At 31.1% G+C, this 20038-nt stretch overlaps 2 protein-coding genes across 6 annotated transcripts; both read left to right on the top strand.

Moving 5' to 3' along the window:
• Window positions 1-6667: 6667 nt before the first annotated feature.
• Window positions 6668-9764, top strand: LOC114330811 (leucine-rich repeat-containing protein 15-like). 5 transcript variants are annotated; one of them, XM_028280221.2, is made up of 2 exons: window positions 6668-6758; window positions 7090-9764. In XM_028280221.2, exons 1-2 carry the CDS (start codon window positions 6710-6712, stop codon window positions 7899-7901), a joined length of 861 nt encoding a protein of 286 aa, XP_028136022.1. In that variant the 5' UTR covers window positions 6668-6709; the 3' UTR covers window positions 7902-9764. The 5 variants fall into 5 exon arrangements, with proteins under 5 accessions (XP_028136022.1, XP_028136023.1, XP_028136021.1 ...); XM_028280222.2 differs by having other exon boundaries at window positions 6671-6758; window positions 7108-9764; XM_028280220.2 differs by having other exon boundaries at window positions 6672-6853; window positions 7086-9764.
• A 3568-nt stretch (window positions 9765-13332) lies between these two features.
• On the top strand, window positions 13333-14463 carry LOC114330812 (leucine-rich repeat-containing G-protein coupled receptor 4-like). The gene has a single exon (XM_028280225.2). The coding sequence runs from the start codon at window positions 13382-13384 to the stop codon at window positions 14354-14356; it is 975 nt and encodes a 324-aa protein (XP_028136026.1). The 5' UTR covers window positions 13333-13381; the 3' UTR covers window positions 14357-14463.
• The last annotated feature ends 5575 nt before the right edge of the window (window positions 14464-20038 follow it).

Here is a 20038-nt window from a genome sequence, read left to right as displayed (position 1 = left end):
ATGTAATAGTCAGAGCCTATTTTACTTAAAATCAGGCCTGAGGCACTACACAATTTTCGGGCCCCTAAATATAATTTAATAATAATAATAACTTTTTTAAATGTATTAATTATTATTTAATAGAAATATAGTTGCACAAGAAAATAAAATTTTTGTTAACAATAAATAAAATTTATATTTAAACAATTAAATTTAGAAGCCTGAGAAAACTAATATCTAAGTATTTTTTTTACTACCGAGGGCCGAAAGTCCTTGAAATCTTTGATAATGTTTATTTTAATAAGTTACAGGGGTGAAAAAGAGAAAATTTAGTGTGATTTTTAATTTTAAATACAGTTGAACCCGCTTATTAGAAAATCAGCTAAAAGAATATCCCGCTTTAAGGAATAGAAAAGTTTCTGCTAGCCACTAATGATCGTTTATTAGAATATCCCGCTTATAGGAATACTTTTGCTTGGCACGAAGGCTATTCCAATATAAGCGGGTTCGACTGTATCTTATTCAAAAGAATTTTTTTATTTATTCTAAGGGACATTCGGCCCTCGGTAATAATGAAATCTTTCATTCTGAGTTTAATTTTTTTTTTAATATTTATTAGTTTTTTTAGGATTCGAAAAAATTAATTCATTTAAAGAGCATTGAAGCCGAAAGTTTGCGCCTATCCACTTAATTATAACTCTTATGCTTATCATTTATCATTACGTGTTCGTAAAATAAAAGAATTTTGAAAATTTGTTTTGTTATTGTAATAAACATATTTTGTTTGGTCATCTTTCCGGGCCCCATTCAAATACGGACCCGAGGCAGGTGCCTCACGGGCCTAGTGGTAAAATAGGCCCTTACTCTAGTAATTATTATATAATGGTAAATTTAATTAATTGTATTTTGCTTGAAGTACTGCATTTTAATAACTAATTTTATTTACTATAATATACAATTGTTTACGTTTTAATAACATATCCTGAATCTTATTTTTTCTTCTTATTATTTTTTTGGACTATGACCTTGATAATTATCCAGTATCCAGGACTAATATAATTGGCCAATATAATTAAAAGTGCGAAAAATGTTGCCGAGCGTAGAAACCAGGTTATTCCAGCGGAATAAGACAAGGGCATTCATTGAGCTCTATGCTCATCCAATGTAATGATTGATGAAATCATCCGAAGAGAATACATAATATTCTCTTTCACAAAAAAGATAATAGAGAATGAAGAATTAGGAGACGCAATACTGATAGCCCAAAATGAAGATAGTCTGCAAAGACAGATTTAAGATATAAGTGCAAAACAATTTAATATGACAATATCAACTAAGAAAACTAAAACAGTAGTAATTGGCAAAGAACAAATTGGATGTAAAATAAAAATTGATGGCATCACTATTGAACAAGCAGTGGATATAAAATATCTTGGAATTATACTGGCCAACTATGGACACCTTAATAACATTATATGGTGAAACCGAGATATTAACTAACCATAGACTGTCAGGATGCTTTAATAACATTATATGGTGAAACCGAAATATTAACTAACACTGAGATGAAGTCAATAATTTATAAACCCAGTGTAAAGATTAATAATGACATATCCATTATAAATCAGAGGCGTTACAGCCACAACACAAAGACGAGATGAGAGTACTCTTATCATAAACATAAAAACTATTATAGTCACCACAACTATCAACCAAAATATACCTATACAAAATTATTTATAATATATTTTGGACACATAACTAGGAGATTAGGTGGGGTAGAACGAATAATAGTTGAAGGCAATGTTGTTAACAAAAGATCCAGAAGAGTATCTCCAGCACGAATGTCGGACCAAATAAAGAACATTACTGGTTACTCAATCCACGAAGCAAAACAACAGACACAGGAGAGAGATACTTGGACAGAAGTGGCCAAACAAATTACATGACGCCACTACATTTTTTTAAGGAAAAACTAAAGAGGAGGATCAGGAAAGGGAATGTTTTTCGTTTCCGAACATTAAGTTGATGGTTACCGTTGATTTGCTGTCGGAAGAGTACCCGGTTTTAGGCTTAAGCGCCTCTTCAGGATTATTCATGAATAACGCTTTTCAGGAATATTATTTATTATATTTTGAAGTATATATTGCATACTTATATAATTCTTTTTCAACATTTGGGTCTGCGGTAGATTCACTTGTAAAAAAAATTACAAGTCTCATAGTCCATGTGGTGAGACCGCTCCCGTCTGGAAAAATTTCTGATTCGGTTTCTTTGTGGATTCCTATTCAAAAATGTCTCCTTTAAACAAATCTGAAGGGTGCCGGGCGGAATTTTTGGGCAGAAAATATTTAAACAATTTTTTTAAACAAATACAAAATATCACATTTTTTTGCTCCATAGCATATATTTTTAAGTTTTTTGGGTCATTCTAAACAAGAAAGATATCTTGTAAATTTTCTCAAAAATTGATAGTTTTCGAGTTATCGGCGATTTAACATCTGAAAAATGCGAAAATACGTATTTTCGAGGCCTAAAAACTCATATTTAAAATAGTATTTTTGAGGTTGTCAGATAATTAAATTGAAGTTTGAATATTCAGCTTCAAGATTCTGAAGAGTGATTGCGTCTGACCTTAATTTAAACCGTTGTTTTTTAATTGTTTAATATGCATGTCCATCCGACTTTTTTGCCGGTGCGGCTCGCTCTATTTCAAAAATCTCCAATTTTCCTCCGAAAGATATTTTTTCTAGATTCTTTGGGATATTCTAAATAAAATAAGTGTCTTGGTATTTTTTCAAAAGTTAACAGTTTTAATGTTATAAGCGATTTAAAATCCAAAAATGGCAAATTTTTGGCATTTTTCGGATTTTAAATGGCTTATAACTTTAAAACTATTAACTTTTGAGAAATATGTCAAGAAAATTATTTTATGTAGAATATCCCAAAGATTCTAGAAAAAATAGTTTTCGGGGGAAATTAGGAGATTTTTGAAATAGAGCTCGCCGCATCGGCAAAAAAATCGGATAAACACGCATATTTATCAATTAAAAAACAAAGGTATAAATTAAGGTAAGACGCGATCACTCTTCAGAATCTTGAAGCTCAATGTTTAGTCTTCAATTTAAGTATCTGGCAACCTCAAAATTGCTAATTTAAATATGAGTTTTGAAGCCTCGAAAATTCGTATTTTCGCATTTTTCAGATTTTAAATCGCCAATAACTCAAAAACTATAAATTTTTGAGAAAAATTACAAGATACCTTTCTTGTTTAAAATGACCCAAAAAACCTAAATATATATATATATTCCAGAGCAAAAAAACGTGACATTTTGTATTTGTTTAAAAAAATTGTTTAAATAATTTCTGCCCAAAAATTCCGCCTGGCACCCTTCAGATTTGTTTAAAGGAGACATTTTTAAATAGGAATCCACAAAGAAACCGAATCAGAAATGTTTTCAGACGGGAGCGGTCTCACTACATGGACTAAATAAGAGTATATTTACATACATTCATACTTTGAAGCATCGGAATATTAAATTAACGTGTTAATAATTTATTGAACCTCAGTCGTCCTTTAAATACACGATCAAACAAAAAAAAAGGTCCGATAAACTTTTATTATTTATTATTAGTTAAGCTGTCAAGGAAAAGTTTTCATTGTTGCACGGTTCGACGTCCAGTTAACCAATATAAATAACGAAAAATCTATCAAGTTGCTGACAAGCCATAGAAAATTTCCAATGTATCGGAAGCAATTCCATTGTATACTCTTATCGCAATGTCGGTAGCGAAATGATCTTTTAATGGCATTTTCATCCGCGTGCCTGTCATTTTTCATTTTCGGTTTTTCCAAGGAAAAAGGGAAAAATAGTGTTAGCAGTCTATCATGTCATATGGCAGAGGGTAACGCAATGGGGATTTATAATCCTGGTGGATGGGGAATGTCTTTATTTAGCTAATGAAAGGGTCTGGATAATGTCAGATTATGTGGTGGTATCGGATGACGACACATATATATTTATTTTGGACTGTAGCTTATCCCAGTAACGCCCAAAGTATTTTTATTTTCAATTTTTAAAATTTTACTTATATACCTGGATTAATAGCCAGCTGAAAATTTGTTAATAGCTTAACGGTGTCTAGTCGGATAAACTTTGATGTATGGGCACACTGGAAGAGGGAAAGTTTCAATTGTGGAACAGGTTAAAAATTTGGAACGTCAGACTACGAAAACGTTCCACGCATTTTGTCGGACACAACATCCAATTGATTTGTTACCATTTCGTTAAACTCTTATGCAAAAAACCAGACTGGTGTTAATCACCAACTGGGCATTCTAATGAGTGGAACACGAAGAACATGTCAAATGGCAGGAATCATGTTGGTTAGTGATAGCAGCCTGATTTTTCCATGAGAGTTTAATGAATGGGTAACAAATCAATCGGATGTTCTGTCCGACAAAATACATGGAACGTTTTCGTAATCTGACATTCCAAATTTTTAAACTGTTCCACAATTAAAACTTCTCCTGTTCCAGTGTTCCCGTACATCAAAGTTTGTCCAACTAGACCCCTTAACCTATTCACAAATTTTCAGCTTGCTATTAATCAACTTTTTGTTTGGTATGCGGTATCCAGGACTATACATAATTATCAGTAATATTGTTCTTAATAAAGAAATATTCAGAAAATAAATTTACATTTTGGCATTTTTTAATTATAACCCGATCTATAAATAGGACACTGGGCGTTAGAGATATCATAATTGCTAGAATGTATGAATGAGTGACATAATAAAAACAAGTTTATTTTTTTACACTATATTAAACAATTTTTCTACCCACCTCTACCGAAAGTATACATTTCCTGAAATGATTGTAGGGAGCAAAGTCGTACTTTCCCTCCCTAGGGAGACAAAGTACTTTAATTTCCTCTGGAGTAAAAGTAATAGTGACGTCATGGTATGTCATTGATGAAATAATTTATTGACGCCCTGGCCTATCCCTATACAATATTCTACTTTCTGTTACGTAAGTATCTATACATTTTACCGTTTATTTATAGAACACCCTGTATTTTGCAGAATGATAAAAACAGTAAATTGTTATTTTGATTTAATAATATTTACATTAATAATTTGACATATATTTGACAGTTGACAGTTATACTGTACCTCGTTGTTAATTTTAGATCTCTAATAAAATTTGTTTGTTACATAAATAAATTATTTAAAAATGAAAAAATTAATTTTGCTATTTGAGGAAGGTGGAAAAATCATATGTACAACATGGGAGTAAAGTGCCTTTTCCTCCCTTGAATGAATACTTCAATCACGGGAGAAAACTTCATTCTCGGGAGCAAAACTATCACTTTGCTCTCTTATTATACAAATAGCTATTTTCTACGGATGCTATACAACGTGCAACTTCTCTCACTACTTACCTACATACATTCAAAACGAACAATTTCCCAGGCAATACCTGGGCTCGTGCCAACAAACTTCTGCGCTCGTGAGAAATATGTCTTTTTTCTCACTTGTTGTACAATATACTATTTACAAAATGTGACAGTACTCTGGCTTTACAATTTTCTCCTTGACGTCGTCTCTTCTTTTCACCTTTTTCCACGAACCGTCCTTTCCATCTAATCTTAAGTCCATAAAAACTTTTGATAATGGTGTACTTGGTCTTCCTACTATAATTATTCTTGTACTGAAAGCCAATTTCAAGTGGGGAACTACTGCAGATTATTGAAAATCTTATAAAGTAATATTTGACTTATTGACTTCAAAATTCTACGCCACTGATGTAACTGCTATTTTAGAATATTTTTACTTTCTATGCAAATAATACACTCTTTATTTGTAACGAAAAAGTCATAAGTTTTCGAGATATTATGAAGTTAAATATGAAAAGGCACACTTCTTTTGATTAATGTATTATGCTCCTTCGTTTTTAGCTTCAAATATCTCGAAAACTAAGGGCTTTATCGTTACGAATGAAGAGTATGTTTTGTCAAATATTAGTATATATTATTATTATTATATATTATTTAATGGGATTAGATAAAATATTATCATACTAATGAACTATTATTTTGTTATAGGTGCCTAACGATGGGAGAACAGGATTTAGAGGAATGAATCTGATGAATGAATGATTGTCCATATTTTTATATTGTACTGTGTATTATTTATACTGTGGAATAAAATAAACTTTTATAAAAATAGGAGTAAGTAATTATTATTTGTTGAGTGGAACCGTAACAAATTTTTCGATCATGTAAATTTAAAAAAAATAGAGTGTCGTGTAGAGAAAAAAATTACCTTTCAAATGATCTGCCACTCGATCACACTTGCTATTTAAAAAAAAGTGGTGGTTGATGCGGATCAGTAGGGGGTTACATTTGAGGGCATGAATATTACATGAAAATACGTCCCCCTTCCAATATAAATTGACGTGTTTTTTTTATTTTGAAGAAGCTCCTGGTTACTGAGTTTATCTGGGGGTCATTTTTTCGTTGAAACAGACTGTATATTAAATTCATTTTTTTGCTTACATATAATAATAATGTCGTTAATATTAATAGTTTATATTTTGACAAAATCGCCAAATCAAACACAAACATTTACGTCATTTTATCTTGACCCCACAAGTTTATCAACTGTTCTAAAAAAATTTATTTAACCCAATTTGAATGTCCATTAGTAAACCAAAAGTGAAATCAAAATGATCCAGTTAACTTGTAAACTTTTAATTTTTTTGTTTGTGATACAAGGTGTGTATTCATTTTGTGAAAACAAGGATGCGTTTAATAATGTAACTGTGGATGTGCATATATCGAGAAATATAAGCAGTATCAAGCTTGTTCAAGTAACTTTATATACAGTCGGAAAAATGAAAGAATACCCATGAACGAACATATAAAACACGCTGTATTTTCCTGTCACCGTGTCACAAAGAAAATTGCCCAGCGCAAGTACATGTAATAATAATTATTACATGTACTTGCGCTTGCCAGTTTTTTGTGTGACACGGCGACAGGAAAATACAGCGTGTTTTATATATTCGTTCATGGGTATTCTTTCATTTTTCCTACTGTAAGCAAGATCACTATTCAATAATAGATGTCAAACAAGGTAATATTACTGACCTATGCGATGGTATGATTAACAATTTTCCTGTACTAGACACGCTACTTTTGATTAACGTAAATCTATCCAGAATTCAACCAAATGCTTTTCAAGTAGTGCCCAGATTAAGAGAATTATCTTTGGCGGTAAATCATATAGAAGATTTAGTGGATGGTAGCTTCAATAACCTCGATGCCCTAGAAACTCTTTACTTATCTGCGAACAAAATTAAATACATTGATGGCGAGACTTTCCAAAACATGAAAAGCTTAAAACACCTTCATCTAGATCGAAACTTAATCAACAAACTTAGTCCAAACTGCCTTAGAGGAAGTTCTCTATTAAGTATGTTAGACTTAAGACACAATTTAATGGAAGTTGTAGATGGCAGCACATTTCCGGTTATTGAACCAATCTTTACCGATCCAGTAACCATCTTTTTAGGAAACAACTATATTAAAGATGTAGACCCCAGTGTTTTTACTTTCAAGAATCCCGTAAATCTTCATTTAGAACGAAACAACCTAAACACAGTATCCACGCTTTTCTATGGTATGAGGGAATACAGTGTTCTTTACTTAAACAAGAATCAATTTAACTGTTTACCTGACGATGTGTTGGAAAATTTAAAGAAGACAACAAAAACTATATACCTTTTAGATAATCCCATATCATGTGATTGTCTGAAGACTATAGAGAAATCGTTTGCTGATGAACTATACGGAGTAGAACATTTGATTTATAATAGCAGTTTTCCATGTGATATGCCAGTTTTTCTGGTCCCTTAAGCAGAAGTCTGAAAACTGTTAAAAAAATATTTTAATCTACTATATCTTTGTTGCATCTATTCTTCTATTATTCAAGATTTAATTTGTAGTAAATATACATATTTAAAAGTTGATACTACTATCAGCTTAGATCATTCTCTGAAGCCTTTCGACTCCTAACTGACATTGTTCTCTGTTTAACCATATATCTGGAGGGATCTCTCTTTCCTCTAGTTCTTTTTCAATCCCCTCCCTCCAGCTTCTTCTGAGCTTTCCTTTTTTCCTTCTCCCTTATGGTGTCTACGCCAAAATCTGTTTAGGGATCTTCTTTTCTGGCATTCTCTGTACATGGCCGTACCATATTAGTGGATTTGTTTTTACGTCATCAATTAGTGTATGTGTGACTTCCATCATTTCTCGTATTCTCTCATTTGGTATCCGATCTCTTCTTGATTTGCCTGCTCTTCTTCAGAAGTCCATTTCAGTTACTAGTAACATTTTCTGCGTTCTTTGTTTCAGTGGCCGAACGTAACTGCCAGATCGTCCTATTAGAGGTAAAACTCACTAACTACACTTTTCAGAAAGTGGAGAAAAATCGATTTAAAGGTACAAATTGTTTTTTAAATTCACCTGACTTAAATATTGGATTTGTTTAATGCTGCTTTAAAGAATAAATGAAAACAGATATTTGAAGCCATGTTTCGTCACAGGAATATATCGTATTTTCATATAATTAATATTAGATCAATTTTTGTACTTGATGAATTTTTCCATGAACACAATTACTGGATATTGATATTTTATCTGAGGTAAACCTTACTAACTACACTTTAAACTTGATGAGTTTTTCCATGAACACAATTATTGGATATTGAGAAGTTAATGAATTTGTCTCCATAAAGTATCATGACGTAAGGATTCAAAATGAAAGAAACAGGTAATGAATAAAATGTTAATAAACAATTAAATAACATACAAAACAGTTGCCTCTATACAAAATCACATGCGATAGAAACAGAAGTAATATTATTGTTGAAATATCAACATCCATTTTTCGGCATTTATGACAGCCACAAACTTCGCCTGCTTAATCGCAAAATAGATTATGTTTCCCTTTATGTAGGCTATCCTGTTAAATACAAAGAAATTTACACTCATATTTCTTTGATCAATCGCCGAACAGATAATGCATACAAATAAAATATACCTACACTTTCAACAATACAATATTATAACACAAAATTCGCCTGCTTAAGCGCAAAAATCGAAAATAGATTATGTTACTCTTTATGTAAGCTACCTGCTACAAAGAAATAATTTAAACTCATTTCTTTAATCAATCGCCGAATAGATAATGCACACAAATAAAAATAATACACAGTTATGTTTACTAACGTATTGTTTGAAAGATCACTAAGTACCGATTCAGCAATCAAGATTGTAAGGAAAAATTCACTAAGTACAATAATAAGTTTTAATGAATTTTACCCTGAAACCGAAATTCACAATAAAGCATTCCAGATTGTAAGGAAGAATTCATTAATTGCAATAATAAGTTTTAATGAGTTTTACTCTGACCCCGAAATTCACAATAAAGCACTTAGTGAATTATACCATAAATTATCTTATAAATTAGAAGGGTTAGAGCCCCAGGTGACTTCTACAGGGCTGGGCAGTACCGTATTAAGTTCAAATTGATGAAAATGTCAAAATCTCAAAAAAGTGCACTTAGTGAGTTTTACCTCTAATAGAACGATATGTGATTACCCTTTTAAGTATGGTATTGTATATAAGCTGTTTGTTTGCTTTAGATATTTAAAAGTTTATAACTTGTTTAAATACTTTTGTCGCAAAAAAATGTTTATAATAAAACTTGTTAATACATTTATTAACTTTAATAGGTTTGTTCCTACAAAGAATCACAAACTAGTTCATGACAGTTTCTGACTGCTGCACAATACGCATGTGAGAATTCAACCAGCCGCGAACTAGTTTGTGGTTTTTGTTGGCACAATATTCTACCGAGCTGGCAAGTTGCCTAAGAGCATTGCCCAGAGAAAAGAAAAGAAAGAAGAAGAAAGCATTCTGGAAAACGAGGGAAACCCAATGAACTGTCAATACTGATGGAATAGGCATGAAGAAAATTAATGCCGCCAACATACAAGAGAGAGGTCCTAGAGAGACAGAGAATATTTCAGGTAAAATTTGACAGGCGGTGTAATTCCAGTTGCCTATATATACTTAAATCAGGAAAATAGACCTCATATTTTTTAAATTTTATTAACTTGACTTAATTTTTAAATACTGCCTATCAACCCTGATACCAAGTTAAAAAAATGTGAGGTCCATTTCCCCGATTTAAGTTGATATATTATACGGCCTGTCAAATTTTACCTGACAAATTCTCTGTCTCTCTCAGGACCTCTCTCTTGTATGTTGGAGTCAATCTTGCTTCACTATTTGAATGGGACGGGGCCGTTCCATCCGTATTGACAGTTCATTGGGGAAACCAAAACTTTAACCTTACTACTTTAAATACACCACAACACGAGCAACGAGCACACCTTTATCAAATACTATGGACAGTCCATAGTATTTGCTGTCACTCATTGTTTCATAAATTATAACAAAAGTATAAAACACTAAAATACAATATGTAATTAAATCAACAAAATAACCAAAACAAAGGTAAAGGTACCTACAAATAATGTCAAATACTATATTTGATATAAATATAAATAGTTATTTAGTGTGAGCATGTGAGTGAATCAAAATTATACTAATAGGGCTTTTCATCGATTGTCATTTGTTTCGAGCTTCTGTCATGTGTCACATAATATTAATATATCTACGTCATACGTCTTTGGTTTGTATTATTGTATATATCAATAACGTATGACGTAGATATATTAATATTATGTGACAAATGACAGAAGCTCGAAACAAATGACTGTGAATGAAAAGCCCTATTGCGCATGTCCGTGTTTACCAGTTTGCAAAAAGTTCGGAAACTTTTCAAACTGTCAGAAACTAATCTCAAACTGATTAAATATTTCATGGAACCGTGTACTTTGTTGACTAGTAATCAGAGAAAATCTTGTTGGAACGGCGAAATTATTATTGCGCATGCGTCTGACAGTCGGTGACAGTTGGAAACTTCTGTAGGAACAAACTTAATATAGTTTGCATTACCCTAATTTATGTTATTGTATTTCTTATATGTACTCATATATAACTGCTTCTGCGTTATAGTAAAGGTAAGAGTTGCTATTATTTTTGTAATAATTCTTATTTATAGTTTCCCTTATTCCAGGTTAGTTTACGCCTATTCAATGACCACGTAACATGTGTTTTAATTTCATTATGATTCACCCTGTATATAATTTTTTAAGCGCATTTAGAAGTTATTAGTATGGGTAGAAGAAATTTAGAAGTTATTAGTATGGGTAGAAGAAATTGAACTATCTTCCTTTATTTTCAAGTAAAACGTGCGATGTTTTTAATTAAAAATATTTTCAAATGAATTTTGTGCTAAGTTAATGTTAATGCATAATGTCGTAAATGTTAAGAGCGTAGGCGCAAATATTTTACGGCTATCCCTACTTTTTCTTTCCTTACACGGCAATTTACGTGTACTAAAATTCTCACTGGATCATTAACGTAGAGATGATTTTTGAATGTTCTTGGATAACCATTACTTGTTTAATCGCTTAAATTATTAATTCAGTTGATTAATATTATTATATTTTCACTAACTATGTAGTCAGTGATTACAATAATTTCTATACTATACAACAAGAACTAATACTTACTCGAGAAAAGAAAAAAATTTATTTTATAATAACATATTTTTTAATAACATATTTTTTAATATAATGCTTAGAAAATTTTTGAGAGCAATCTTTAACAGCAAAATACTTGGATCATAGAATATATCCTGGTGTATTCTCTGCTTCGATGTTCCTTTAATAATAAACAATATATACCTTTTTTAGTATGCGTAGAAAAATTGAACTATCTTTCTTTATTTTCAAGAAAAACGTGCGATATTTTTAATTAAAAATATTTTCAAATGAATTTTGTGCTTAGTTAATGTTAATACATAATATCGTTAATGTTAAGAGAGTAGGAGCAAATAATTTACGGCTATCCCTACTTTGTCTTTCCTTACACGGCAATTTACGTGTAGTAAAATTCTCACGGATCATTAACTTAGAGATGATTTTTAATGTTGTTGGATAAACATTACTTGTTTAATCGCTTAAATTATTTTATTAAAATTCGCTTAAATTATTTATTAACTCGAGAAAAGAAAAAATGTTATTGTTTTAATAACATATTGTTGAATATTATAATGTTTAGAAAAATTTTGAGAGCAATATTTAACAACAAAATACTTGGATCACAGAATGTTAACTGGTGTATTCTCTGCTTGGATATTCCTTAAATAATAAACAATATATACATTTTTATTAATTTCACGTCTTAAGGGGAAACATCGCAAAATGTCACCTGTCAACATTTTCAAAATGTTTTAAATTGATTCATTTTTTTCGAATTCGGAGAAAACTAATAGGTATTTTTTTTTAAATTTAAACGCAGAATGAAAGAATACGTTATTACCGAGGCCCAAAAGTCCCTTAGAATAAATAAAATGTCTCTTTTGAATGAATTATTTGCAATTAAAATTCACACTAAATTTTATCTTTTATTTTCACCCCTGTAACTTGCTAAAATAAACATTATAGAAGTTTTCAAGGATTTCGACCCTCAGTAGTAATGTAATCTTTAATTTTTCTAAATTTTTCATAAATATTTATTAGTTTTCTCAGGATTCGAAAAAATCAATATATTCAAAACACATTGAACATTTTAACAGGCCACATTTTGCGCCTGGGACCTTAAATCAATTATTTATCAAATACACTATCAGTAAACAACTCAAAATATTCCCGAATCTCTGGCAAATATAAATATAGTAGCCTTGTTTGTCACTGTTTTTTCACCATAATATTCTGTTCGACTGATTGCGTTGTATGACAAAAATAGCGAATGTTCGATTTGGAAAATATATCACTACAGACACGGTGTTCATTTTTTTCGAATCCTGAAAAAACTCATAAATATTTTTAAAAAATTTAAACGCAGAATGAAATTTTTTTTCACACCTGTAACTAATTAAAATATCCATAATAGAGGTTTTCAGGAACTTATGGCCCCCGCCGATAATGTACCCTTTCATTCTGCGTTTAAATTTTCAAAAACACTTATTAGTTTTCTCATGATTGGAAAAAAAAGAATGAATGTAAATAGCATTGGAGCCGATAGTTTACGCATATCTTCTTAATGTTAATAGTTTATATTTTGTCAAAATCACCCAATTAAACATAAATAGTTGCGTCATTTTATCTTGACCTCACGAAGTTTATCTATCAACTATTCTAAAAAATTTCATTTAACCCATTTTGAATACCCATTAGTAAACCAAAAGTGAAATCAAAATGATCCAGTTAACTAGAAAACTTTTAATTTTTTTGTTTGTGATACAAAGTGTGTATTCTTTTTGTGAGAACAAGGATGCGTTCAATAATGTTACTGTGGAAGTGCACTTATCGAGAAATATACGAGGTATCAAGCTTGTTCAAGTGAGTTTATATAAGCAAGATCACTATTCAATAATAGATGTCAAAAAAGGTAATATTACAGATCTATGCGATGGTATTATTAAAAATTTTCCGGTACTAGAAACGCTGTATCTGATTAACGTAAATCTATCCAGAATTCAACCAAATGCTTTTCAAGCAGTGCCCAGATTAAGAGAGTTGTCTTTGGCAGTAAATCACATAGAAGATTTAGTGGATGGTAGCTTTAACAACCTTGAGGCCCTAGAAACTCTTTACTTATCTGGGAACAAAATTAAATACATTGATGGCGAGACTTTCCAAAACATGAAAAGCTTAAAACACCTTCATCTAGATAGAAACCTAATAACTAAACTTAGTCCAAATTGCCTTAGAGGAAGTTCTTTATTAAGAGTGTTAGACTTAAGACACAATTCAATGGAAATAGTAGATGGTAACACATTTCCAGTTATGGAACCAATCTTTACGGATCCAGTAACCATCTATTTAGAAAACAACTATATCAAAGATGTAGATCCAAGTGTTTTTACCTTTAAGAATCCCGTAAACCTTCATTTAGAACGAAACAACCTAAACACAGCATCCACGCTTTTCTATGGTATGAGGGAATACAGTGTTCTTTACTTAAACAAGAATCAATTTAACTGTTTACCTGACGATGTGTTGGAAAATGTTAAGAAGACAACAAAGACTATATACCTTTTAGATAATCCCATATCATGTGACTGTCTGAAGACTATAGAGAAATATTTTGCTGATGAACTATACGGAGTAGAACATTTGATTTATAATAGCAGTTTTCCATGTAATATGCCAGTTTATCTTATCCCTTAAGCAGAAGAAAAATTATTAAATTAAAATATTTTTTCATTTAATCTATATAGTGTATATGAAATATTTTTGCAAATAAATGTTTATAATAAAATTTTAAAATTTTAAAATATTTATTAACTTCAATAGTTTGCATTAGCCTAATTTATATTGTTTAACTTAATTTTATCTCTTATACAGGTACGAAAAAAGGTTATTTAGGTAAAAGTTGGAGCGCAAATAGGACTAGACTGATAATTAATTTATTGACATTGGATAAGATATCAAAATCCCTACGTAGTTAACATTGTTGGTGCGTAAAATATTATTAACAACATACAGTATTCTACCTACTTGGCTTTCTTCTTCTTCTTCTTTTTCTTCAGCCTTAAGTAATCCAACTTTGGACATAAGCCTCCCTCAATTCAATCCAGCGTTTTCTATTTTGTGCCACTTGTTTCAAGTTGTGTCTTCACAACTCCTCCAATCTTCTTAATGTCATCAGCCCATCTCACCTGTGGCCTTCCTCTGCTTCTCCTTTCTAACTATGGTCTCCATTGTTATATTTCGTGATTCCATCTTTTATCCTTCAGTCGGGAATTGTTTCCTGCGAAGCTCCATTTTAATTTGGCAGCAATGTCTTCCTAGGACAACCTACTTAGATATGACACTAAATTTGCTTACACATTTGTCATTATAGAATTTTTGTAGTTCCAGTTGCTTTGTTACCATTAATATTATGAATTTTTCTAATGACGAACTTATTAATATGGTTTTTGTGGAGAGTATAACAAAAATGTGCTGCTAGCAATAAGAATTACCATAAGCAGTTACCATCAGCAATTCCCTGAGAGACGACAATCAAGAAGAGAAATTTAAAAAAGATAAATGCAGATTTTTGTTTATATTCGATTCAGAGTTGGCCCACCATCTCCATACAGCTATTTCAGCATCCTCATGCCTCCTCAGTGAAGCTATGCAAAATTTTAAAAGTTTACTAGAATGGTTTCAACGGACTAGACATTAGGATTACGAAAAATCTGATGGAACAAATGCTGTTGTAAATGAATAAAATAAATTAAATGTAATCCTTAGTGTTACTGAGGATCTGCATATCAGTACGTCCGTTATCATAATCTAAGTGTCTATTCTTTTGAAACCGTCCTAGTAAAATTTCAAAAATTTCTCTTCTTGACTGTCGTCTATCAGGGAATTGCTGATGATAAATTCCTATTGCTAGTAGCACATTTTTGTTATACTCGCCAAGTACAAAAACCATATCAATCAGTTCCTCATTCAGTGGCGTACTGAGCATGGTTCCGCGGGTTCCGTGGAACCAGGGCCCGGGCCCCGTATGGGCCCGCTCTAATGAGCAATTCTTTTGGGCCCGCTTCTTGCTTCTTTTGTTTCTAATTTGATGGAGACATTTTGAACTACACAAGTACATACTAGGAAATGTAACTGTTTATTGTAATGGATTGTAATTCTTGTGTGGGTACTTATAAATAAAAACACAGATTACCGATTCATCAAAAAATTTGAACAAAAAAATTTTTTTAAGAACACAGTGAATGGTTTGTAAGGTTCTGCAAATATGAGTGGCGTTCAAGCCAAAATTTCAAAACGCTTCTTATTTTAATTGCGAATCAAATAGTCTTAACGTAGTTTTAAATGATAGTCAAAAATATCGAGTCTGTAAAAAAAATTTACGATTTTATTGAAACTATTTATCTTTTTTTGGAATGTTTTCACACGGTGGGGTTTACTATATTCAACTGAAAAAGACAGCAAAACAATAAATTTAAAAAGAGTAATACCCACAAGATGGTTTCCTAGACACGATGCCTTAGGTACATGTGCTTCGATTTAATTTTACAAATATATTAAAAACACTGACAACTTATTAAAAGTTAACAAGAGTTAAAATAAAAAATGAAATTGAAGCAAAATCGCTAAAAAATTGTTTAGAAAAATTTGAAACTGTTTTTTTAATATTATTGGAAACAAAGATTTTGTAATCCACAGATATTCTCTCCAAATCAAAAAAGTCGCAATATATAAGTGAAGCTGCTAAATTATTTGAAAATGTTTTAAAAAATAGGAAACAACTGAGGGAGCAGTTCCAGTGTGTTTAAAGTGAAGCGGAACAATTGGCTATTAGATGAGGAATAAATCCAGTGTTTTCAGAAAAACAAAGGTCCCGATCAAAATTACTTTACGACGAAACCAAAAATCATATAATGTAGTAAGCAATGGAGAACATTTTAGAATAACCGTTTTTTTTTTAAAACGCATAGACAAACAAATTTTATCTTTTCAACAATGCTTCCGCAAACAACTAGCCAATATTAATTCTGTAAAAGATATTTTAAAATTTTTACTGATTGATAATTTGTCATCAAGATGTAGTTTTTCCAAAATTATAACAGCCGGTACATTGTTTCTTACAATTCCTGTAACAGTTGCAACAGCAGAGCGAACGTTTTCTAAATTAAAATTAAACGGCTATCTAATTTAGCAATTATCTCAATGGAAAATGAGCAAAAAATTTTAATGTATTCAGCCTTATAACTAAAGCTCGGATTATAGGCAAAACGCCTTTTTTTGCCTATTTTGCCTATTATAATTGTTTTTTGCACTTTTTGCCTTTTTTCGTAAATTCCGCCTATGTGTGCCTTTTTTAAAATTTCATGGTACTACCCATGATATTATTCTATTACTAAACCATTCTATAATAAAATTTTGGGTCAATAATAAAATATCAATGGTTTGTTTATATAACAGATTTCTAGGAAAATGGACCTGATCGAGACTTGAGGGTTAACTATTTGGAAATCCCTAAGCTTTATTAGTTTATTATCAGTTGTACAGTCGGTTACTGTATCAGAGTTTAGTCACAAATTGCTATATCCTAGTTTAGTTTTGTTGCGTATACCGAAAAGCAAAGAACACGTTTTAAAACATTTTAGACATTTTTGTGAAAAGATGACATCTAAATTAAGGCTATGGACCGCACCTTATTCGGAACTTTCTCTAGAAGGAGATGGAGCATTTTGTAAACCATGCGGCAAATCGGTAAGTTTTATTTTTTCTCTTTTTTTCTCGTCCCACAACATAACTAAATTCTAAAGCTGTTTTAAAATTCTAATTATTTTTTTTTTAATTCTCAGATTTCAATTAGAAAAAAGTACTTTATTGACCAGCATTGTGGAACCCCACTTCATAAACGTAATTTGGAAAAATTAAATTCTTCTAAGTTAGCCCAAATATCTCTGCGGGATAGTTTAAGCAGTTCAAAAAAAAGGAGGAAGACGCATTTAAATTTGATTTATGCCAGATGATGATGGCATCCAACATTCCTCTATATAAAGTTAATAACCCTAGTTTTAAATGCTTTTTCGAAAAATATCTGAATAAATCCTTACCGGACGAGAGTACATTGAGAAAACATACTGTGGAAAAATGTTATGTGGAATGTATTTCAAAAATTAAGCGGGAGTTAGAGGGCTATTTTTTGTATAATATTATCGTGGATGAAACGACAGATGTATGCGGCAGATATATAGCTAATTTAATGATTGGAATTTTGAAAGAAAACTTTGAGAGAAAACCTTATTTAGTTGCCGTTAAAGAATTGGAAAAAACAAACAATTTAACAATAAGTCGATTTATACAAGATAGTTTAACAAACATCTTTTTACCCAACCCTATACCAGTGAATAAAATAGTTTTAATGCTTTCAGATGCTGCGGCATATATGTTAAAAGCTGCTGTTAATTTAAAGATTTTTTATCCTAATTTAATTCATTGCACTTGTGTAGCCCACGGGGTAAATAGTATTGCTGAAGAAATAAGAAATCTGTTTCCGTTGGTAAATATGTAATTTTATAAATTTTATAAAAAAAGTTTTTGTAAAGGCTCCGTTGAGGGTGCAAATATATAAAGAAAGACTTCCCGGTGTCCCTTTGCCACCTAAACCAGTAATTACAAGGTGGGGAACCTGGCTCGAAGAAGTTTTTTTTACTTTGAATACTGCAATGAAATAGAATTAGCTATGTCAGAATTTGATGATGATATTTCCGAAGCCATTCGAGAAGCAAAAAAAATATTAAAAAATCCCAAATTGAAACAGGAACTCGCTTATATCAGTGACAATAATTATAAATTAATAGTTACCACAATTACCTTATTAGAAAAACAAGAGATAAATTTATGTGAGTCAGTAAAATTAATAGATAATTTAAAGACGAAAATTAAATCGGCACCTGGAAGTAACGGTCAATTAATTTAAAAAAAAAAATGAAATATGTGTTCGACAAGAATGAAGGTTTTTCGTATTTATCTAATGTTGCTAAAGTTTTGAATGGGACATTTTCCGAGGAATTACAAATTATGCCAGATTTATTATCCGCTCTGAAATATGCTCCAATTACATCTGTCGATGTCGAACGTTCGTTTTCAATGTACAAATTAATTTAAAGTGGTTACAATGTTTAATTATTAATTAACAGTTATTTAGTTACTAGTTTATTTATACTAATGTTATGATTATGATGTGTAAATATACCTGCCTTAAGTTAATATTACGTTAATTCACTTTGTACAATAAATAATAAGTTATATTCCTTTATTGCCTATATTTTGCCTAAATGTTAATATTCCTGCCTTTTATAATAAAAATATTTGCCTATATAGGCGCCTTTTTGTTCAATTTTTGTTGCCTATAAATCCGAGCTTTACTTATAACATCTTTTGCTACATCAACAGTATTAAAAAGATTATAATTATAAATATTAACGATGTTTGTCTTTTTTCTCTCGATTTTTTGTTTGTTTATTTGTATATATTTGTTTGTTTTCACATTTCAAATTTATCCAAAAAATATATCAGTATGAAAAACGATACGATAAATATTAATTTATGTTTTAAATTAGCTTGAGCTTTTGTAAATATGATATATATGATGATTTATACTTAATATTGATTAAGAACTTGTAATATACAATGTGTGTTTTTATTGGACGGGTCCGCATTCCAACTGGAACCAGGGCCCGCTGATAAATCAGTACGCCACTGTCCTCATTAGAAAAAATCAAATTAGTAATGGTAAAAAAAAACAACTGGAACTCTAAAAGTAGTATAATGCAAAATATTTAAGCAAATTTAGTGCCATAGGTAAGTAGGTTCTCCTAGGAGAACATGCAGCCAAATTAAAATGGAGCTTCGCAGAGCACAATGCCCAACTGAAGGATAAAAGATGGAATCACGAAATACAACAATGGAGACCTTGATTAGGAAGGAGAAGAAGAGGAAGGCTACGAATAAGATGGGCTGATAACATTAAGAAGATTGAAAGACACAACTGGAAACAAGTGGAAGGCTTATGTCCAAAGTTTGATTAATTTTCGTTTCTGCCTCCGGAGCAAAGTACTTTAGTTTTCTTCTTTTTATGGTATTCATTACTTCTCATTCTTTGTTTATCCGCTGCATCACGGCTTGATTTGTTACTCGGTTCATCCACGATATCCTGAATATTTTGCGGTAAGCCTACATTCCAAAAACCTCAATCCCTTTGTACATTGTTTCCGTGAGGGTCCATGCATCCATTCCATAGAACAAATTGCTGAATACATAGCAGCGTAATAAATGTACTTTAGCGTAATTTTTAGATCTCTATTTGTTAGTACCTTTTTTGCTAAATGATTT

The sequence above is a fragment of the Diabrotica virgifera genome, chromosome 1 (assembly GCF_917563875.1).
Source record: "Diabrotica virgifera virgifera chromosome 1, PGI_DIABVI_V3a".
Taxonomy (NCBI): domain Eukaryota; kingdom Metazoa; phylum Arthropoda; class Insecta; order Coleoptera; family Chrysomelidae; genus Diabrotica; species Diabrotica virgifera.
The sequence above is the reverse complement of the archived record's forward strand: the minus strand, read 5'-3'. Positions and strand labels throughout refer to the sequence as shown.

Coding starts and splice junctions, on each gene's coding strand:
- LOC114330811 (XM_028280220.2), top strand. CDS start 6,710: ATGATCCAGTTAACTTGTAAACTTTTAATTTTTTTGTTTGTGATACAA. Junction 6,854..7,085: donor GCAGTATCAAGCTTGTTCAA/GTAACTTTATAT, acceptor TCCTACTGTAAG/CAAGATCACTATTCAATAAT.
- LOC114330812 (XM_028280225.2), top strand. CDS start 13,382: ATGATCCAGTTAACTAGAAAACTTTTAATTTTTTTGTTTGTGATACAA.